Genomic DNA, 24,022 nt, shown 5'->3' on the forward strand with positions numbered 1-24,022 from the left:
AATGCAAAGAAGAAGAAGAAGCAGAAGACATAAAGTATATCCGAGGTCCCTTCTTTTTTACATATTCTGCACACCGAACACTTTCCAAGCCCCGCCCCAAACAGGATTTCCCAGATTTTTGTGCAGAATATGTAAAAAAGGAGGGACTTCGGATGTTCATCAAAAAGCATATATAGAGGAACCAGACATGTTTTGCAGTGTCAGGTACTCTATTTTGAAGTCTGTGAGAGGGAAATCATAAATAGAGTGTCATCAAAATACATGGCATGTTGCGAATTTGAACTAGTGAGAGCGAATTTTCTCTCTCAAATTTGAATTTTTTGGCTCTGTGGGGACTGGTAGTAAAGCAGGTAAAACTGTTGTTTAATAATAATTCCCGTTCCTGACTAATTTCTTTAGGTTGTTGTTCACTTTTTTTGAGCTGAATATGCACCGAAAGCGAATTATTCCCACTTCTCTCAATTTCTATATGGGGATGTTTATCTCTTCCTACCAGCGGAACAGCGCCGTGTCTGTGGAAAATGGTCGGACGATATGATTAATTAAATAGACAATATTCCAGCTTTGCAAATATTGTAATTGAGCGTTTTTTGAATCTTGAAACTTCTCAATTAACATTGTTTCTTAAAAATTACTTCCTCTCTGAGAGTGAAATTTCCACATTAACTATCACCAAATTCCGAAAAATCTATCAAGCCTCATGATTTCCGGAGGAATTAAATGATGCACAGACTTCCCGAACCATTCGATGGGGACCTTCCCATCTTCTACCTACCTTCGTTGAGCCGTTTCGGCGTACTGGAAGCACCGTCCCGCAGTAGTTCGGCGGGGCTGGTCGGTGGTGGTGTGTGGACCCGGGACCCACTGGGTTTCCGAGCCGAGATGGGAGCTGAGATGGAGGGCCGCCGCGAATTGGCCAACGTCAGAGGTCGTCCATCGTCCGAGTCCCTGTCACCGGCGGTGGCTGTGCAGCAAAAAAATAAATAACAAGATGAAGTTAATAAACATTTCCGGAATGTTAGTCCACACATCTTGAGAAGGTTTTTTTTTTTTTTGTTCTCGTTCCGGATGGTTGACATTCCGCACGTATATTTGGATTACCTTGCGAGTAGCACTGGCCGTAGTTTTCCTTGTTGCACTGCAGCACTTTGTGCTGGATGAATCGCACAATGTCGGAGAGAGCGAACGTTTTCTGACAGGACCCGCATGTTAGGATATCTTGAGTGCCTTCAGATTCTCCGGTGTCTGAATCTGTTGAAAAAGAAGGGGAACAACAGAAGAAGGGTAGAAGAATTAAAAATTATTATCTCATCACAGCTAATTTAATGAATTTAATTAGATTTCTGCTACTGCCACCACTGCTACAACAAAGTCTTCGGAAAGCGATGCGATGGCAGTCAGGCAAGGCAGCCAGGCAGAGGAGTGGATTCCGGTAGGGAGGCCGCTTTTGCACGCCTCCCGGTTTAATTAAATGGAATGGGTGCTCGCTCGGAATTCTTTCCGCCGGTCGGATTGTTGTCTCCGGGCCAACGAGATCTGGTCGAGTCCTGCTGGTGTCCGCCGGTAGTCGAGTTCCAGCTTTTATTTTTACGAGCTACAAGAATAATAACCATTGGCCGTTAGTGTCAGAAACTGAAGGAATTTCGGTTGACACTTAACATCGCTCCTCGGAAATTCCTGGAGCCGCCCCAGTCGTTGCAGGACAATGGGAGTCTTCTTCTTCTCCGGCTACAGGACCTTGGGTCAAATGGGTGTCACCACAGTTACTTCGCCGTGGGGAAACGAGCCAGGGCAATAAAAGTTTGTGTGAAAAACACTTTCACAAAACTTATTTATATCGAGAGTTATAAATTGCGCTATTTTCATTTTTCGGAATTAATATAATAAATTCTGTCCCATTCCAATAGCGAGACGGGCACCGGCCAAAGGACCCCACTCATTTACCGACGACGAAGCCCGGGTAGTTTTATCCTTGCTCGGTCTCCTCCGTCTCCGAAGGACAAATAAGTTCGATTTTATCTCCCCTCACACTATGATAAAGTGGTGCTGGGAGAGGAGGGCAAGATGCAAGACGACACGGTGGGGACAGGATAACACTATATCTATTGGAAGATGTGTAATTAATGTTTCTTAGAGAGTTGAGTCGAGAAGCGGCGAAGGAGTTGGGAAAAGATGCGGGTACACCACAAAGGATACCCTTTTTCGCACACAAGGAGGGACAGAGGGAGAGCCGGCAAAAGGAAGCGAAAGTAGCGGAAATAAAATTGAAATAAAAATCACTGCCAGCGCCAGAAAACTCTCCTCCTGAGGACCGACGACCCGGGTGTTAGGGACTTGGAGAGCGCAGTCATTAAAAGAACGGGGCGGTTGGTCGTAAACTGCTTGCACTCGATACGACGGATACGAGATCAATCTACCGAAACCCGGACAAGTACCAGAACCATCTCTGACAGTAATGTGTGCTGTGAGAGTTGACCTATTCGCCCGGGTGGATCGGATCCGTAAAATAAAAGGATGTCGGCGGGGAGGGGAGGACATTAGTTTCAATGCGTGCGCTGTGCTCTAGTATTACTAATATATATGGTAGCGAAGGGATTCGATTTTTATGACCATTCGAAGGATCGAAACAATTAATATGGTAATATCAGCCACTTTGCTGCACAGCATCACAGTCAGTGTGTGTCCTCTCTGATCCTAGTCGAACTAATTCGAGCTGAAGCGATTTTAGTGGCCGGGGAGCAATACACAATCAATAAATTATTTCACGACCGTTTTGGCGACGTAGAGAGGATATTCATAAATTTCGACACGAAGAATTGATGCGCGCTGGGTTGCAGTCGGGTGATTGGCATCGAGATGGATGGCGAATAAAGATAAATTTTATTGGCCATTTCCAGGGGGTTTGAGATGGCTTTTTTGGAATGGGGCGCAACATAAAAAAAATACGCATTTGAGCAATGATGACACCAGGGGTAATTAGCAGTCATGTGGGGACGTTTCGGTGCCCGAGGATAAAGTTTCGGAGCGAAGCTGGGTTCGACGGCTAATCAGGATGGCTATTCTAGAAAATGTGAAGGACAAAAGGGTATTGGATAGTTTGCTGTACGATAGCATCGTGCTTCTTAATTCTCGATCCTTGATACTCTCGATTTTCGAGCTTATCGATTCTCGATTCTTGAGATTCCGGATTCTTGATTCATGATATTCGGATACGGCACCTGTTTCAAATCTGCCAATAACGCATTCTCCAGGACGTTCTCTTTATCCGTCGATATTGTCCGGGAGCTGTCTCAACGGAGATTTTTTGGGCAGGAACATCACGGATTTACTATTTGATATGCTCGAACTATGAAATCGTGATACTTTCAAACAAGTAGATTTATTTCACTCAAACATACTTGCGGTTAGCTTCCGTTTGGATGAGTATTTCCACAGCTGTAAGATCCATTTCGAGGCCATCAAGAAACTTTGGAAATGTACCAATAAAGCGAAGACAACATGTCAAATCATCATCGACATTATCGAATAAAGCGAAGACATCATATGAAAAAGACTGACAACTGTTCCAGAGTACAAGCGACAGACAAAACAGAAGCGTTGCGCTTGAATGAAGGTAGAAGCAACGCAAAGAAAAATGAGCAAATCTCTCTTCTGGGGTTGGAGTCATTGCTTTCGAGAGGCAGATGACGCGATTGTGCATGTTTTACAGCGGTCGTTTGAGAAAACGGGAGAGTTGCCATTCTTCATGATATGTTGTCTTCGAATAAAGGCTAACTCAAGGTTGCAAATACTCATTTCAGCTAAAACAATGTTTTTTTTTAATTATGAAATAATTAGATGCCATGATCATATTTTGAATTGGTAGGATACAAGAAGAGGTTGCAAAGAATGTGTTTGACATATTAAACCTGTTTATTTCCCTTCATGAGAGTCACAATCAGCGATTTTTCACACACTCACTCACTCACTCACTCACTCACTCAGCGATCAGCAAACGCATACTTTGTAACCTCTTCTTGTAAATTACAAGTTAAACATGCCATCATACCATATTTTGATTTTATTATTCCGAAAAACATTATTTTAGCTGAAATGAGTATTTGCAACCTTGGGTTAACTCTAAATTCGGTTGAATTTTGCCATAACAGGAAATACATATGTACCTGGGTACTATCTTTGATCTTCAGGAAATTTTCAAACTCAGGAAGCGAAACAGTCGTTCCCATTTGTGACACAGACCTCACTGGTTTTTAGAAAACAGTCACCGAAATTTGACAAATATTTTTGGTGACAGTTGGACTTTAGTAAAATAATGATCATCTTACTCTAAAATTAGATGCTTATTTAATCTAATAAGAGTACACACCTTGGTTGAATGATGTTACTCAATTTTTGACATTTAGCATCAAAAAACGAAGCTGTGTAAAAATTACTCTATATTGAGTAACATAATTGCGATCATTATGATTGCCTTATGATAGGTGTATTCAATGATATTACTCGAGGTTGAAGTAGTTTTCACTAGTTCGAGTTTCTACGAAAATAAACAGTAGCCAAAATTCACTTAAAACTACTTCCAGTCAAGGTTGCAAATACTCATTTCAGCTTAAACAATGTTTTTCTAAATTATGAAATAATTAGATGCCATGATCAAATTTTGAATTGGTAGGATACAAGGAGAGGTTGCAAAGAATGTGTTTGACATATTAAACCTGTTTATTTCACTTCATGAGAGTCACAATCAGCGATTTTTCACAAACTCACTTACTCACTCACTCACTCACTCAGCGATCAGAAAATCGCTGATTGTGACTCATAGAAAGCAAAATTTACAGGTTTTATGTTTCAAACGCATACTTTGTAACCTCTTCTTGTAAGTTACAAGTTAAACATGCCATCATACCATCTTTTGGTTTTATTATTCCGAAAACATTATTTTAGCTGAAATGAGTATTTTCAACCTTGCTTCCAGTTGGTTGATTCAAAGAACACTTTTAAAGCCTAATTTGTTCATTCATTTAGAAAAAAAAGGTATCAACAACACTCCAAGTCTCGTTTCAAGTATGTAGTTTGGTTGAATGTTTAACCCGAGGAAAATACATAACAAACCGATTTCAAACTTATTTTGACAGATTAAATTCCAAACATTTTGAGGTTAAACCTGTACACAGCGATGCACCCTTTAGTAAACGTCACTAATCTCTATTGCCCAGCAACGCTAGCTATGAAAATCAGAATAGAGATGCTAGATTTGAAGAAATCAAGCTAAACATGGCATTAGGCCCTAAGTAACATTGATCGATTCTCTTGGTCGACTTTCTCTTTCGTTAATAACTTGAGCACATAACCGTTTCTTATTGTGTTTATAATATTAGACTCTAGATAAAAGCTTCTTTTATCGATCTGTGTGATGAAAATACCTGGGAATGTCCTTACATGTGAATGGAGGTACAAAGAGAAAGTCGACGATGAGAATCTGTCAATGTTACTTAGGATCTAATGCAATGTTTAGCTTGAAATGTCTTCAATTTGAAGATTGGCACTCTGACATTGACAGTTCGTTCGGTTTAAAACGGAACCGTCCGGTGGTTGGTTCTGTCTCAAATTCCGAGTCAATCGAGTAACGTCATTTCAAGCTGAACATTGCATTAGGTCCTTAATAACATTGACAGATTTTTTTTTCCTCTGTTCGGAACCTAACACTACTGCGACCAGTTAATTGATCTATTGTAGTATATCCCGTGTCCTTAGTTTAGTGCATGTCGTATTACTCCATCACTATTGAGAAATGATGAAGTATTCGATTTTTTTTACAGTTGCCACTCTTGCATTTATCGCAAGGATCCGACTCTAATTGAAAGGTCCCGCTATTTATACCCTTCGGAGTGTTGAAACACCCTCCAAAGGCGCGCCCCTTTGTCAGTTAAAATTGGATTCCTTAGCAACAAAATTAAGGTATGACACCGATAATGACCATGCATCAGAACCCTAGTCTTAACCACTTCAAACTAGGGAACAAAGAATAGAAGATTAGGAATCACATAGATGAAGACAACTAACTCATTTGTTTTTCCTTGTTTCAAGATCATCCTCGGTAGACAAAGCCGAGTCTTGTCACTATCAACAAGGCATACAAAGTAACAAGGACTAAGACGTGTTCCTTGGATTACTGAAAAATCCTGTTCCCCTAGTTTGAAGTAGTCAGGACTAGGAATCGGTGGTAGATCTTACATCCCGTAACGTACCACGAAAAGGTGATCTACCCACGTTACGGGACAGATTCTCTTCGTCGAATTTATCTTTGCATCCTCACGGCCATGTTAAGATATTCGCATTTAATTTCAGCGCACAGATCGATGAAAGAAGCTATTATCTAGCTTCTTATATGACAAATCTAACATTTGAAAGGGGTGGAAGAGCCAAAATGTAAACAAATCATATTTTGCCACATATAGAGAGAACACTTCACAAACTACTCGATAAACACGATAAAGTAGAAGAAAATATCACTGCAAATCATCAAAAACGTTTCTTCTTACATGGCGTATTTCCAACTTTCAACTCTATGATGCATATGGTTGTTACACCTTGCACCACAACTAGGAATTATATTGTTTTAATATGCCAAACGTACTGATTCTGTAGTATCTAGATTGATATTTCACCTGTTAACAACGAACAAAAAGAAGACCAAATTTGCGAACGAAGAACCAAGGCGGAACAACAAACAAAAAATCCCGAGAGTGTACTTCCACAGCATATCACCAGTGTTGGCAGCTCAAAGGGTGTAAGATCCGGGGGGTACGAAATTATCAGGGCGAATGATATTTTCATCTCAATTTCACGACAAAGAAAACCTTTTTTTAGTTTTAAGTGATGCATGATGATAGATTACACTATTAACTATATGTCAAGCTTATAAAATCATCCAGAAAATGAAAAGTCGTGAAATAGGATTAATTTTTAGGTCATCAAAATTCGGAAGCGATTTTCTCGATATGGTCATTTTGGAATTACGCCCTTTTCAAATGTTAGTCTAGAAATACGAGAAGAAATGGTTCTGTACCCAAGTTACTACCGCCATCTGTTGAGTACACTGTGGTGGGTAGTACGCTGAACAGATGGCGGTAGTGTGTAAACGTCAAACGCAAGGGAATTGCCTATGCGCGCCACAGGTGGTGGTACCAACAATCAATACGAAACTAACGATTTTAAATTGGCTCACTACTTGACAAGCCTATTGGTCCCAAGCAAACGATTAGCTTACCCCATTCTAGTCGAAATCCTAGTACAACACAACGTTTGTTTTGATTCGCTATGAAAGTTTGACAGATAAAATGAGGGGTTAGTGGATTTTCCTATGTTTCGAGGGGTGAATCGATTAGCTTGGGACCGAAGAGAGTACCAGAGCTGAGCCAAAAAGTTGAGCACGTTTCTTCGGGACCTTCTTTTCAGCTCTGGTACTATCTTCGGTCCCAAGCTAATCGATTCACCCCTCGAAACATAGGAAAATCCAATAACCCCTCATATTATCTGTCAAACTTTCATAGCGAATCAAAACAAACGTTGTGTAGTACTAGAACTTTGACTAGAATGAGGTACGTTAATCGATTTTCTTGGGACCAATAGGCTAGTCAAGTGGTGAGCCAATTTAAAATCGTTAGTTTCCACCGGTTGGTGGTACTATCAACTGAGATACTTTTAAATTGACCGTTAAATGTTTGTTCCATGCACAACTTGCGAGTTTTATGTCTATTTGTTTGTGCTCATAGTGTTCCTAGAAGTTCAATTTAAAACAGACGCCCATTTTCATGAAGTGCTCTTCGGAATAGTGGGGACCTACAGTACCGCGGAAAAACCGCTCATCCCCATCAGACAAAATCGGCATCAACAGACCACACCACAAGTCACAATTCTCTTATCGCTAATCCGTTCACATGAGAGATTCGTTTGTTCTTGCTGAACCACGATGGACGTCGATGTCGCACGATTCTATTGTGCTTTTGTGCTTTCTTTTCACATCCTGACTCTTTGTTGTTTTTCTTTGCGCCCGCTCGAAGGCTCCTGTCCGGACATTGATCGGGCCGAGCTGGGCCAGGCGCTCGCAATCGTATATTTATTAGATTAATTCTGGCTCTATGGGAAAACACGGTATCGATTCTCCGCGAGCTATTCTGGCTTCTTCTTCAGCTTTTTTCTTCTGTTTTTGTTCGGCTGATGTTCCGGCGCTTATCGGCCAAATGCCATCCAAGGGCGAAAAGGATGGCAAAACTATCAATAATTTGATAAATGAACCTGCCAGTTGTCGTTCCCGGGCACTGCGCTGGACGAAGCGGGGATGTCGGGTTGGAACCGGAGGGAGGAGTGGTGCCTGGACGATATGGCTTTGTTTTTTCCCTACGGTTGACGTTTCTCGCTTGACTTGGTGGACAACGATGTCGTCGCCTAGCGCTGGTTCCGGATGGCCCCCGTTGAATAATGACAACAACAAATTGAACCAGTCGAAAAAGAACAATCGAGATGAGCCGATAAGCAAACACACAGTTTCTGGCAAGTTTCTCGCAGCAAATGGGCAAAACAACAAGCAAATAAAGAGAATTAGTCGTTAGAAGGGACGACGCAACCTGCTACCGAGCGACCGGGAGCGGGTAAACAACACAAAGTACGCGGCCAGTCGGTTATGTCATTAAATTAATAAAACTAGAGCCATTCGTAGTCGGCTATGGTTTCTGCGGTTCGGAAATCTATACCTCTGTCGGATGCTGCAGCGAGGGGGGTGATGTATTAAAACATATATAAGTAGAGCAAATAATCCCCTGAAGCGATGCGAGCGGGATTAGGCTCTTCTGCGTGATATTTACACAACGACCCATGAGTTGTGTAATTCCCTCGCACGGTGACAGAGCGCAAAGCCCTAGTAACCCCCGAAGCCAGATTGGCACTGTCCATTCGTGTCACAAATTAATTAAATTTAATTATTGAACACACATCAAGTTCCTCCCTACTGCACTAGACCGATCCGGATAGTCAAACCCTCCAGGAAATAAATCTTCAATCATGTGTCAAACCCCCTCTCCACGTGCGACAAAACACACGCACGCATCCAACCCTGTCTGACTAACCCCTTCCACTTCGATCCGATCGAAGCAAGCCGACGCTGACCACTGGTCAGCGCTCTTCGGCAATCTTCGTCCATCCGATTGCGTCCAGTACGCAACCAGTCGCAGAACCGGTAAAGGATAACAATAAAAAGGAAGCATACATGCATAGAAGTTGAAGAAAACACGAGAAGACCACACCAGAGACGACGGCGGTAGCCAAAAGAGAATGTGAAGAGAAAAATGGGCGTCCACTGATTTTCGGACCGACTGACCAATATCCGACAAGGCCGATCGCTCGACGACGACGGTGGCGAATGGGGTGTGCGTGCGTGTGTGAAACCCGAACATGAGAAAGAGCCCAAACAGCACAGCACACGTACCTACCACCGATCGACGAAATTTTAAAAACTAAAGCAAACAGATAAAGGAAAAGAGAAGCCGGTAGCCAATACGGGAGCCGAAATGCACGCTGAGGTTGGTGGTACGAAAAACAGTCGAAAGGGGGAGTGCGTGAACGAAGCGAAACGAGCGATAATTGATACGTTTCATCGTCGAAACTATTGTGTGCACCGGGCCCGAACACCGAACCGGATTTTAAACAACGCTGTGAAAGCATTTCACTGAAATTTATTACCCACAAAAGCCCACTCTAATGCAGTTTTTGACAGCGATTCGTGAATGTTTTTTAAGGCAATAGCGAGGATTGCGGCAAAATTCTAATGGATTTACAGTGCTAATTCAACCGAGCATTTTTTTTTTTAGATGGGAATTCTAAAACTGTGGTTGAATCAAATTGGATTTTGCTATTATTTCCCATTCCGAAAACCGAGCCGCAACGGTTATGGCCGGTAATTATTTCTGTGCATAGGTGCAGCCGTAGCAACTTGACAAATGCATCTATAGTTCTCAGTAGCAGCCTATTGTCGATTTCGAGAGAAAATGAGGGGTTTAATATTTCGTTCCATAATTCGATAACCGGAGCAAATGAAAGGTAGTGTGTGGTACAGCCAGCTACAGGGACGGAAATCGGTCCATCATTGTCGTCCTGTATTGTCCACGGATTGACAGTTGGACGGTGTATGGTAAAAATGGAGGACGGATCAGCTGCTGCTAGACATGTGTACCCGGATGAAAATGTATGCTTATTTGGAGTTGCACTTTGACAGTAATCGCAATCCAACGGAAGCAAGGAGGACAACTCACGGATGATTGCAGATTTTCGTAAACACACACTATAAACGTTCGCTAGCTGAACGAGGCTAGTAGTTGGTGGCTTCACAACTGTATTTCGAATGCTAAGCTCCATCATCGACGTCATCTACACAGCAGTGTACTTCATTTGGAAATAAGTGATGAATTTCTCAATGGCCACGTAGAAGCAAAATTAAAGCGATATAAGTGATTTTTGAAATTATTCCAAAGTAACAAATACAAATTTCAAATCATTTGCACGACCTAACCTTCATAAATTTTTACCATTTTTTGCACAGGTTCAGCATTTTTTTCAATGATTTGAGTATTCAAAAGTTTGTCAAACTCGGGATCTTGGTGGGTTCGAATATTTTAAACATTGTAATGCTCAGTCCGCATCGTGCTCTCTTGCCGTGCGGATCTATTTGCTTTTTGCTGAAGGAAGTGTTACTACTACCTAAAGCTGCAACAAATTTAAACAGCACTTTTCAGTGCTCAACCTGTAAAAATTTTCTACCTTGTTCAACTCTTATTCCTCTTCGATCCTTGTTTGGACCCTACCCGAGGTAATCCTTCTTGGATATCGATTTGGAAAATTCCTCTTCGATCCTTCAGATTCTTATAGTAATCTGCTTGGAAGTCGATTTGGATAAAAATTTACTGCCGCCATGGCGCCTAAACGCAAAAGAAAGGGGCAAACTCTTGACCCCCCTTCTGATGAAATTAATTTGAGTAATCAATTTGATTTGCTCACGGATGATGAGAATGATCCATCATCCAAGAAAAATTCTAGTAAACTTTCCCGGCTTAATGCCAAGAAGGAAAAGATTCCCCCTATTGTGATAACCACTACCGATTTCCATGCTCTTCGCATGGAACTTTTGAATTTCGTGAAAGTTAAGTTTTCACTACAAATTGGACGTCGGGGTGAATGCCGTGTATTGGCTGAAACCTTGGACGGATTTAAATGTCTTCTCAAGTATCTTACTGAGAAGAAGCACAAATTTTTTACTTACGACACCAAAACTGAACGTGTGTTCAAGGTTGTCATGAAAGGACTGCCCAGTGGTGAATCCCTGGATCAGATCAAAGATGAACTGGCAAAATTACTTGGAGTTGTGCCACTCCAAGTAATCAAAATGAAAATGAAATCCCGTCCTGGCGATTCGCGCAACGGGATTTCTAATGATTTTTATTTAGTTCACTTCAAATCTAGTGAACTAAACAACCTTAAGGCCTTAGAAAAAGCTAGCCTTATGCTCCATGTCCGAGTGAAGTGGGAACACTTCAGGAAGACTGGAGGAAATTTCCAAAACCTCACCCAGTGCCGTAAGTGCCAGGGATGGGGTCACGGAACTAAAAATTGCTACATGCCAGCTAAATGCATGAATTGTGGTGATTCCTCTCACGCAAAGGACGACTGTCCTGTGAAGGAAGATCCTAAGAAATTTAAATGTTCAAATTGTGGTGAAAACCACAAATCCAATTTTTGGGAATGTAAGACTCGCAAAGCGATCCTACAATCTCGTTCTAACCGTCAGGTAGGAAACGCTCCACGTTTCCGACCAGGTACAAATTCCTCTGCTGTTAACAACGGTCAGCGAGGAACAAATTCTACATTCGTACCCGTAGGTACAAATATCTCCCCTGCTTTAAATGTTTCATCTGTACCTACTCCCCTCGCTGCTAACAATGTTCAGCGAGTTAATGGAGCTACCTATGCTGCTATTGCAGCGGGTAGAAATCAAAATAATAACCAACGTTCTAACGGAAATTTTGACAATTTTGACTTAGGAAGCATTACTGCCCCCAAAATGGAATTTTTACAGAATTCATTAATTGACATGATTTCTGATATGCTTAAATCTAACTCCATGTTTGATGCTATTCAAACTGGAGTAAAATTTGCAAATAATATTGTCATGACTTTAAAATTCAGTAATGGATTTTAAAGCATTAAATATTGTAAATTGGAATGCTCGATCTCTTAAAGATAATGAAGACGAGCTATTTAACTTTTTGCGAGTTCATAACGTGCATATTGCCGTTATAACTGAAACGTTCCTTAAACCTGACCATAAGGTTAAGAAGGACGCAAATTACTTGATTTATAGAAATGATCGTCTTGATGGACCCTGTGGTGGCGTTGCCATCATTATTCATAGACGAATCAAACATAAAATTCTTTCTTCATTTGAAACCAAAGTTTTTGAAACTTTGGGAGTTTCTGTTGAAACAAAATTTGGACAACTTACGTTTATAGCTGCCTATTTGCCATTCCAATGTGTAGGCCAGAAAAAGAATTTTCTCAAGGGTGACCTCCAGAAACTTACCCGTCATAGGTCTAAATTCTTCATTATTGGTGATTTTAATGCAAAACACCGCTCATGGAATAATGCTCAAAGCAATTCCAATGGTAATATTCTGTTTGATGATTGTTCTGCAGGTTATTTCACTATTCAATATCCAAACAGCCCAACATGCTTTTCTTCTGCAAGAAATCCCTCCACTATTGATTTGGTCTTAACTGATTCATGTCAACTTTGTAGCCAATTGGTTACCCATGCTGACTTCGGTTCTGATCACCTTCCAGTAACTTTTGAAATATCCCAAGAAATAATTTGTAATCCCAACAGCTCTACTTTCAATTACCATAGAGCTGATTGGGAGCAGTATCGAACATTTATGGAATATAACTTCGATCCAAACATTCCTTTGCAAACCAAAGATGAAATTAATTATGCTCTTGAATCTCTGACTACTTCTATAGTTGAAGCAAGAGCTGCCTCAGTACCAAAATGCGAGGTTAAATTCGATTCAATTATAATAGACGATGATCTTCAGCTCTTGATCCGTCTTAAAAATGTCCGTAGGAGACAATATCAAAGAACACGCGATCCTGCCATGAAAGTTATCTGGCGGGATTTGCAAAAACAAATTAAAAAGCGATTCTCTGCCCTGAGGAACAAAACTTTTGAAAATAATATTTCTAAATTAGACCCGAGTTCCAAACCTTTTTGGAAACTCACAAAAATTTTGAAAAAACCTCAAAAGCCTATTCCAGCGCTGAAAGAAGGTGGTAAAATTTTGATCACAAATTTGGAAAAAGCTCAGAAACTTGCTAAGCAATTCGAGAGTTCCCATAATTTCAGTTTGGGTCTTACTAGTCCTATTGAGAATCAGGTTGCTCGGGATTTTCTGAATATTTTCTCTCGGGAAAATATTTTTGATGATTCCTGGGGGACTGATTTGGACGAAGTAAGGTCTATAACTAAAAAATTTCAAAATATGAAAGCTCCAGGTGATGATGGAATTTTCTATATCCTCATCAAAAAACTCCCAGAGAGTACCTTGTCTTTCTTGGTAAAATTATTTAACAGATGTTTCCATTTGGCATACTTTCCTGATAAATGGAAAAATGCAAAAGTTGTTCCAATTTTGAAGCCGGATAAAAATCCAGCTGAAGCTTCTAGCTACCGTCCAATAAGTTTGCTTTCTTCAATAAGTAAACTTTTTGAAAAGATAATTTTGAATAGAATGATGCTTCACATCAATACGAACTCAATTTTTGCAGATGAGCAGTTTGGATTTCGCCATGGGCATTCAACTACTCATCAACTCTTAAGAGTTAACAATTTAATTCGTTCAAACAAATCTGAAGGCCACTCAACTGGAGTTGCTCTTCTAGACATAGAAAAAGCATTCGACAGTGTTTGGCATGAAGGTTTGATTGCTAAATTGAAAAAGTTTAATTTTCCACTTTATATTATGAAATTAGTTCAAAATTATTTAACTGACAGAACTCTTCAAGTAAATTATCAAAATTCCAAATCTAATCGACTACCTGTTAGGGCAGGAGTTCCTCAGGGTAGCATTCTTGGGCCTATATTGTATAACATTTTCACTTCGGACCTCCCTGATTTGCCTCAGGGTTGCCACAAATCTTTGTTCGCTGATGACACAGGCATTTCCGCTAAAGGAAGAAGTCTACGTGTTATTTGCAGCAGACTGCAGAAAAGTTTAGATATTTTCTCTTCTTATTTACAAAAATGGAAGATTTCTCCCAACGCTTCCAAAACTCAACTTATAATATTTCCACATAAGCCTAGAGCTTCGTTTTTGAAACCTAGTAGTAGTCACATAGTCACTATGAACGGAGTTCCAATTTCCTGGTCAAACCAAGTGAAATATCTTGGATTAATACTTGACCAAAAATTAACTTTTAAAGATCACATTGAGGGCATTCAAGCCAAATGCAATAAATATATTAAATGTTTGTATCCCCTTATAAACAGGAAATCCAAACTTTGCCTGACGAATAAACTTCTAATATTTAAACAAGTTTTTAGACCGGCCATGCTTTACGCTGTGCCAATATGGTCTAGTTGCTGCACTACCAGGAAAAAAGCACTTCAAAGGATTCAGAACAAAGTTCTGAAAATGATTTTGAAGTTGCCTCCCTGGTACAGTACAACCGAAGTACATAGAATTTCGAATGTTGAGACTTTAGCACAAATGTCCAACAAAATAATTAATAATTTCAGGCAAAAATCGTTGCAATCCTCAATTGCAACGATTAATTCCCTTTATACTTAGATAAGATTTAGTTTTAGTTTTTAGTTTTAAGATATCAATTGTTATACTGACATGCAGGTTAAAAAACCTGTTTAAAATACTGAATTGCCAAGACATGAACAATGTAAAAAACACTTAGATATATATCATAACAATTAAGGCTGGTACGTTACTGCAGTAACTGGAGCACCTAGGTTAAAATGAAATGTAATTTATTTTGAATTTGGAACAAATAAAGAGTTAAAAAAAAAAAAAAAAAAAAAAAAAAAAAAAAAAAAAAAAAAAAAAAAAAAACATTGTAATGCTTACGAATAATGGAAAATTTGCACCATTTCTCAAGTCTTGCAAGTCAAATTTTAGTTTGCGTTTTTGGAAGCTGATCATTTTTAATTTTTTTTGCCTGGATTTTTATTCTCAATTTCTCAATTTATTATATTTATGTGTCTTTTTTTTTCAAAACCCAAGGATATAAAAACCACAATAGTTTAGAATCTGGGAAATGTTTTTTAGTCTAGAATCTCTGGGATTATGCTATTTTTGAACATTCTTCTTAATTTGAGATATTGACATTATATTGAAAATCTTAAAAAATTGCTCGAAGTTCGAGATATTGCATATGTCCCTCCCCAATGCACTTCAAAGAGAAACTATGCAAAGTTTGGTTAGTTTCCGCCTAGTAAGAATAAATATACAGCCAGTTGTAAGTGTTGCAATAATTTTGTGTTCGCCCTTTAGATTCAAAAGAATTTTAAGGAGGATTCCCTGGACATTCTTAGGAGAGTTTTATAGGAACTCCACAAAGAATTCCCATTTGCCAACACTTCTTATTTTTCGAGTCACAACGAATGTAAAATTACAATTTGAGAACACAACTTGTATCAACAAACGGTCATCAGAATAAGAATAATAAAAAGTTGTGTTTGTGGGTTATGCAGCAAAAAGAGTAAGTGTTTTGTGTAACTTCCTCTGTATCCCTAATTGATTTTGAAACAAAAGTGACAAAAAATGATCGCATTTTAAAGCTTATTGATTTTTCCCGGATCTCCCGTCGAATTCCCGAATTTTCCCGGATGTCTCGACTACTTTCAAATTCCTTCTTATTTCCCGGCTAAATAACATAGGAGCTACAAACTGCAGGGCTGTTGCAAGATTTTCTAAATTTAATCCGCGAAATCCGCGATTTTTGAAAAGCAATCCGCGACTTCAAATACTAATCCACGACAAAAAAAAAAACTGTTTTCATTGCCTAAAAATAGCATTTGTATACTACTACATCGAATTTCAAGCTTATTGCTTATAGCGTATTAGATTTTTGCCTGCTCTCAACTTAGTGTTCTTTGAAGTACTTTCACATTTTAATTGAGAGCTTTCTATGCCTGTACCATCCTATGCCCAAGAAAATAGAGACATGCTCCAACCCGAAAAATTAATAGACCGGACGGGAATCGAACTCAGTCGCCTCCAGCGAGTATCGTTTGTAACCTTTAATTTTTTTTAAATAATATTGTATCATCTTCAGTTATTTATGTATAGTATAAATTCTGAGTAATTAGTGAACATAATAAAACACCCTTACATTATGAGATTCTATTGAATAATACCGGCCTAGATTTGATGAAACATTATTTAAAAAAAATGCATTTTCATTTGAAATGCAAATTTTCTTGAAAATTAACCTTTGCATCTCTGACGTATTTTGCTGTCCTAAATGTTGTAGGTAATTTGGCTCTGCTTTTCTCAATGTTTTACCGATTCAAACCAAACACCCTGCACATAATCGAGAAATTACCAGAGTTTCATAAGTCAAACTTGTTGGTCACTTTTCGTTGTCAAATCATAACCGAATCGTATATATGTGACTTTGTGGATCATGCACGACTTATTACTATGTATACCGAAAATAATAGGTTTTTCAAATCGTCTAGATCAAACAAGACTGCAATAATGTCTGTAGTATCGGAAAATGTCCAATAAGATTCAAAGTGTCTATTTGGATCATGCATGATCTATTTCCGAGTAATCCAGATGTTCAAGGTTCTTCAAATCATCCTGGAGTTCAGATAATTTGATCTACTACATCAACTGAGATTGGGACAATGTCTTCAGTATCGAAATATTTCCAGACAGATGCACAGAGTCTATGTGGATCATACATGAACTATTGTCATGTATACCAGATGTTTTAAGTTCTCCAAATCGTTCTGGAGTTCAAATGATTTATTCTACTAGATCAACCATGACTGGGATAAAGTCTGTAGTATCGAAATATGTCCCAAACAGATTCATAGTGTCTATATGGATAATGTTTAATTATTTCCACGTATACCAGATGATCTAGGTTCTCTAAATCGTCCTGCAGTTCAGATGATTTGTTTTAGGATAGGATAATATCTGTAGTATCGAAATATCGATTTGGAAATCCTAGAACATTTGGCATACACGGAAATAGGTTGGCATGATCCACATAGACACTGCAAATTTGTGTGGGCATATTTCGATACTACAGATATTGAATTAGTCTTGGGTGAACTAGTAGAAAAATAATCTGATCTCCAGAATGATTTCAGAACCTAAAACATCTTGTATACGTAGCAATAGGTCGGATACAATCCACATAGACATTTTGAATCTGTTTGGACATATTTCGATACTACAGACATTATTGAAGTCTTGGTTTATATAGTAGAAAAAAATCAAGTGAACTCCAGGACGATTTGGAGAACCTAGAATATCCGGTATACATGGTATTTACTCGCATATATACGATTCGTTTATGATTTGACAACGAAAAAAAAAGGAAAATGACTTACATTGGACAGACCTCAGGGAATTTCCGTGTAAATCCGGTGTAACCAATTGAATTGAGATCATTTGTCGATTATTTGCAGGGCGTTTCGTTTGAACCGGTAAAAAATTGAGAGCCAAATGAACAACAAAATTGATGACAGCAAAATAGTCCGGGACGGAAAGGTTACAATGAATTCCACACATTTTTGTGACAGCACATCAGTCCCTTCGCGATTTTCGCGACATTATTTAATGTTTCCGCGATTTTCGCGACTGAAAGTTCAAATTCGCGACAAATCCACGAAAATCGCGAAATCCGCGCCTGTTGTAACAGCCTTGAAATTGTGATGACATGCACTGTAGCTCATGGCAAGTCCATCCCATAGCACGAATCAGCAAGCCGAGAAAAACGCGTTTTAGGTTTGTTCTCGTACCATTGCTTCCCGTGTAATGGAACAACCCGTTTTACTGATTTTCCAAACTATTCCAGAACAAAGTTGTTGTGTTCATGCAGTACAATGAATCTATGGGTGATTAGCTAACACTTCCATTGAAAAACTCGGTTTTGACAAAAACGCCAATGGGACCGACTTGCGATGAGCGGGACCAGGGACCAAAACCTGACCTGAACCAGAACCTAACATGTGTGGCAATTCAAAAACCATATCGATCATTGGTGGTCATACTAAGTATTGGCATTGGTTACATCAGAATGTGAATTCAAATGGTTTCAGATATTTCCGTCATGTCAGTTGATGCGTCAATCGACCTACCAGCAACGAAAGCGCTATCGGTTGAGTTGACTAGTCTCGTTCACGACTGTACCGGTGATCCGGTTTCACCTGTTCTGATAAGCTAGCCAGTCACAGTCGTCGCCCGGACCGGAAATTGCCACCAAAGCACACATGTCTACACAAGCTAGGTACGTCATCCTTGACTCGTATTTATCATCATAGCATTCACCCCTCGACCGAACAAACGAAGCTCGCTCATCGGCGTCGGGTGAAAGTGAACTCAAGACAGTTCCAGTTCTGGCCTAGTTACGCTAATTCTGTTATCGTGCATATAAACAAAGCTGGTAAACAACAGACGAGCACTGCCATGTACGTCTTCCGCCAATGATCGGGACCATCAACGAGTGGGTTCTTTTGCGTTCCGTTCCCGTTCTGTGCCGGAGGGTCGCTACTATTCTCGTGTGACATTCTGGGGCAGGGGGAGTCGCAGCCAAATTGGACATATTTCAGTTCCAGTGAACGCTATAATCACTGGAAATAGCCGGCAGCCGTTCGTTCTTCTTTTTTTTTTGCGTGCCACACCGGAACGGACGCCGTCGATTGACAGGAGAGCCCAGAGAGCCGAATGGTCCAATATCATTTACAACTTCCTAATCGAATTTGGGACGTTATTTTTTCGGCCTGTGAGTGCGCCTTCACTGCTGTGTACGTCTCGGTCGGTGGTAGATGTGGTGGTGGGTGTCCGCCCAACCGTTTCTCGGCCCTGTTTCCGATTTCAATCAAAATCTTTATGAATAAATAAATAAATATACACGGTCGAAATCGAGAAGAAAGACTTTCCTGGCCAAAAGGGAGAAAGTTCTCGGTTTCATTCATCCCTTATTGTTTGATTATGAACCGATATGAATTTTTATAGCCACACACGCGTACATATTCGGGCCTGGAAAAATTTGTACTTCACCCCTCCCGAAAAACCGCAGAATTCGCTGACAGGCTCATTACCCACCAGTGTGTTTGTGTGTGTGTGTGTGTGTGTGTGTGTGTGTGTGTGTGTGTGTGTGTGTGTGTGTGTGTGTGTGTGTGTGTGTGTGTGTGTGTGTGTGCTTTGCGCAATACACCGCGTGTAGTAATTTATTCATCGAAAGTCAATCAAATCTCGTCGCTTTGTGCTGTCTTCATCGAAATCCTCCAAATTAATACCGATGTTGACATCACTCCCGCGTCGTTGTTGCCAATAACGGTCGCTCGGAACCGATATTATCAGCCAATTTCGCGATTATAATGAGCTCCGAGTTTCGAATTGGTTCGGTGTTAATAAAATTTTATCGACTCAATTTCGGATTCGGCATCGAGCAACCGGGCGAACGCTGCTTAACGTCTTCCCATTTCTGGTCCAATTGCCCGATTAATAGACAATCGACGCAATTTCCTGCGCCGCGCGGCGGACCCTTCGGAAGCTGAAGACGTTGTCCCCTCGCTTCCCTTCCCTAGTTACGACGAAAACAATCTTCTGCGATTCACCCCAATTCTATTTCTGCTCGGGCCATAGAATAAATCCTTTCACTTTCTCAGTACGAGAGACCAAACAACAATAAAATCAAATGTCCTTGTATAAATAATAAAAAATAATGTCTAAAAACGGCCAAGACGTTGACCGTTGAAGTCGGGTGAACCCTTCGGCGCGCTGCTCTCGCATTAATTTCGTTGAATAGCAGCAGTGCAGCCTGCGGTGACCTAACCCGCCTCCACATCACATTACAACATTCGGTCACGGATTAGCACCCCTATTTACGTTTCCCAAAAACTATTCATTCCAACAAGTTTTGCCATTCCGAGGACTCACTCGACGTTCCTTCACTCGGGTCGACAACGACGACGACAACGAGATCAAGGGTAAGTGGCCGCGCACTCACAGCAACCAACGGCGGCAACTGTCCCGTCAAAGCTTTATCCGATTTGAAGTCCCTGCATTCTGGAGGACTCTTCACCACGACGAGCTTTAATCCAGTGCGATGCGTGCGTCTGGCCGGGCCAAATGGATGCATTTGCCCCCCGCAACAGCTGTGAGTCGATGACTTGCAGTTGTAATTTTTATGCATCCGCGGGAACTTGTCAAGTGGGTTACTGCTCGGACCATCGGGGAAAAACCGGATTCCGGCTGTGTCACACGAATTCCAGTGCTCTTGAAATTATTAGCGGAAGCTTTGTTGTTAGGCTCCGCTTGTTACAGTTTGCACGTTGTTAGAGCTCCGGAGTGTACCTGACATTCGATGTAAACCTTCATACCGCGATTTTGAAAATCTATTTTCAAACACATGAAAGGACTAACTTTACAGTCTGGAGAGATTTGTCAAAACTCTCTAGCTACTTCCAGCTATTTCCCGTTCTACCTGTTTCATATTTCAAAAAATTCCGGGTTCTACAATTGCTGTATAAAGTTGCAAAAAAGGAATCCTAAGAATCACCTTAACTACAGCTAAATAGCTTTGCAGACGCCTAAATAACTTAAGAACATCCAAACTGACCTCAAGCCTCCAACATTGTCTTAACACTTGAAAACTACTTTGAGCCACTAAAACTGACCAAAGGTCACGAGTTCAAATCTAATCTCTTGACATGTCACGAACGACAATACCAAAATTGACAAACGCAAACAGATTTCAAGCGGTGGTGAGCTATTATGATGTTTCCTGGTTGATGAGCGATTCTGTGCTTTACTTCGTTATTGCCAGATCAGCTGTAATCACACAGAGAACCGATAGACGTTGCTTTGGACTAACAATCATCTTCAATGTGTAAATACTGGTAACGTAAAATTAGGCAATACCAGCGCCTGGCACGTCCTAATGCTGGCCAAGAAAGAAATGGGTAGGAATATGTTGACGTAATACTCACTTTAATAAAAGCCGAGAACACCTCTGCACATCCACGAGAAATCACTGGGATGTTGGATAAAAGGGTTGAGATTGCAGCATGATTCGTTTTGGTACACGATACGCTGAATCGGTGTCCTATCGATTCAATAGCACAAAATTTTGAACCGATGGTCTTCTGCACAGTTAGCAAAATTGGTCACTACTAAGCCATCGGGCTCCTTGTATCACAAAACAGTTAAGGTCATGTTCCCGTTTAACTTGCTATTGCTAGATTTCGGTCCCAGCGGCGACCTCATAGACGACGATATCAACTGCTCTTGAGAATTATTCGCTATGGATTTCCAATTAACACATCTTAAACCGACGATCTTCTATTCAGAAAGCAAAAGCGGCAGTCGAGCTCTTTAATTTGTTTTTGAGACATTATTTGGTAAAGATAGAATAAAATTTAAACACACAAATAGAAAGGATCCCATCCGAATGATCTGTAATTAGAAGGCCTCTTTAAATAATTTTTGAGATGTTATTTGGTAAAGATTGATTATAATTTAAACAAACAAATGGAAAGGATCTCATCCGAATGACCTGTAATTAGAAGGCCTCCTATTTTTTTTATAAGCTCCCAAGTTTACCGCTTAAAAAATAATATAAGATAGCCGCTTAAAAATAAGTTAACTTTATCGCGTCTTTATTTCTATAAAAAATACAGAAAAAGATATCGAAAATTCACGCGCAAAAACTTTCACTTCTGATCAAGAAAGGAATGAGTAGGAATATGTTGACGTAATGCTCGCTTTAATAAATGCCAAGAACACCTCTGCACTTCCATGACAAATCATTGGGATGTTGGATAGAAGGGTTGAGATTGCAGCAGGATTCGTTCTGGAACACGATATGCTGAATCGGGGTCCTATCGGTCTTCTGCACTGTACGGAAAATCGGTCGCCACCAGGCCACCGAGCTCCTTATATCACAAAACACTTGCGATCAAGTTCCCGTTCAACTTGCTGTTACTAGCTGTCGGTCCCGGCGGCGACCTCGCAGACGACGATAACAACTGCTCTTGAGAAGGATTTGATATGGATTTCCGATCAACACGTCTTCAGCCGACGATCTTCTATTCAGTAAGCAAAAGCGGCAGTCAGCTCGACTGCAATTACAGATCATTCGGATGGGATCCTTTCTATTTGTGTGTTTAAATTTTATTCTATCTTTACCAAATAATGTCTCAAAAACAAATTAAAGAGCTCCTTTAATTTGTTTTTGAGACATTATTTGGTAAAGATAGAATAAAATTTAAACACACAAATAGAAAGGATCCCATCCGAATGATCTGTAATTAGAAGGCCTCCTAATTTTTTTTATAAGCTCTCAAGTTTACCGCTTGAAAAAAATAAGTTAACTATATCGCGTCTTTATTTCTATACAAAAATACAGACAAACATTTCGAAAATTCACGCCCAAAAACTTTCACCCTTCATTGGCACGACGAAGAAACGGACACGAAGAAATATAAAAATCCTGATTTCACGACCATTCCCGGTCATAAAGAGAAATAACGTTCCCCCTCACAAAGCCGCAGCCCGACGTCCAGAAAAATTGAAATATGGCCGCAAAAGACAACAAACAAAAGATTCGTTTTGTAATAAGCAATGATGAATTCAACATTAAAAGCTAGTTAGTGGTCCTTCCTTCACTTCTTATCGCGGAGTATTAAGCGTATTGTCAGCGTTATCACCATCTTTCCCAACAAACACAAAAGCTCTTTACCTAAAATTGAAACTGACAACCCGTCTGAATAAAGCCAAACCTAAAGCGATATTCACCTCAATTCAGAACATGTTTTCTTCTCCCCAGAAATTCCTTGAAATTCATCTCTGAATTCTTTAGAACTTTTTTTTATCAGAATTATCTTGAAATCCTGGTCAGAACTCCCTTAGGATGTTTGCAAAAATTGCGTAATAATTATCCTTAACATTTCTTTTGGATTAACACTTTAATTTCTTTTAAATTCTTCTTAAAATTGCAAGGGTACTCTACTCAGAATTTGATAGATTTTTTACGTACGATTACGTCGCGTCATTCGGATACATATTGGGGGTGCAATTTCAAAAAACTAAAATTGACCGCGTTACGAAAAGTGGTTAGGTTTTGACCACTTATATCTCTGTCAATAGCGGATGGACTTAAATTCTAAACAAGCAAATCGATTGAAAAATTGTCTACGAATCTGCTAAAATGAAAACTTTATCAATTTTCAATTGGTCACTATTGAAAATTACACAAATGTCCAGTATGTGAGAGAGCAGCTAAATAAACATGAATTTTTCTAAGTGTGCAGGACTTCCCTGATTTACAAGAATTGAAATGGCAGGTCTTTCCTGAATTTCGGCAAAACTACTCTGAACTTCGTCAGAACTTCTCTGAACTTCGGAAGGCCTTCCCTGATCCACGGCAGGACTTCCCCGAACTTCAGCAGGACTTTCCCTGCACTTCCTCAGGACTTCCCTGACGTTCAGCAGGCCTTCCCTGAACTTTTTTTTTTTTTTTTTAATTACTTTCTTTGTACAGGCTCAATCGAATAAACTTTACAGAGCCAAGTTATCATTTTCTTTATACATTATAAATGTCTTAAATCTAAAATTAAAGGATTGGAACCGATTACTCGCGGTCTTCTCGAGGTTAGTGGATGACAATTGTTTGGATCGGGAGAGGGAAAAGGAGATTAGGAATATGATTTATGATTAAAAAATGTCAC

General features: G+C 39.9%; 1 protein-coding gene across 2 annotated transcripts in view; it reads right to left on the reverse strand.

Moving 5' to 3' along the window:
* Cph (Chronophage) overlaps nucleotides 1-24,022 on the reverse strand; it is a 299,816-nt gene that overhangs the window by 37,195 nt on the left and 238,599 nt on the right. For both annotated transcript variants that reach the window (XM_065228094.1, XM_065228093.1), the window contains exons 2-3: nucleotides 1,102-1,251; nucleotides 776-964 (exon numbers count right to left, since the gene is read on the reverse strand). In XM_065228094.1, the coding sequence (XP_065084166.1) occupies nucleotides 776-964; nucleotides 1,102-1,251 (339 nt within the window). The remainder of the gene's footprint in view (nucleotides 1-775; nucleotides 965-1,101; nucleotides 1,252-24,022) is intronic.

Source organism: Ochlerotatus camptorhynchus, unplaced genomic scaffold (genome assembly GCF_037179485.1).
Source record: "Ochlerotatus camptorhynchus isolate MF236.1 unplaced genomic scaffold, CSIRO-AGI_Acam_v1.1 ptg000282l, whole genome shotgun sequence".
Classification (NCBI taxonomy): Eukaryota; Metazoa; Arthropoda; class Insecta; order Diptera; family Culicidae; genus Ochlerotatus; species Ochlerotatus camptorhynchus.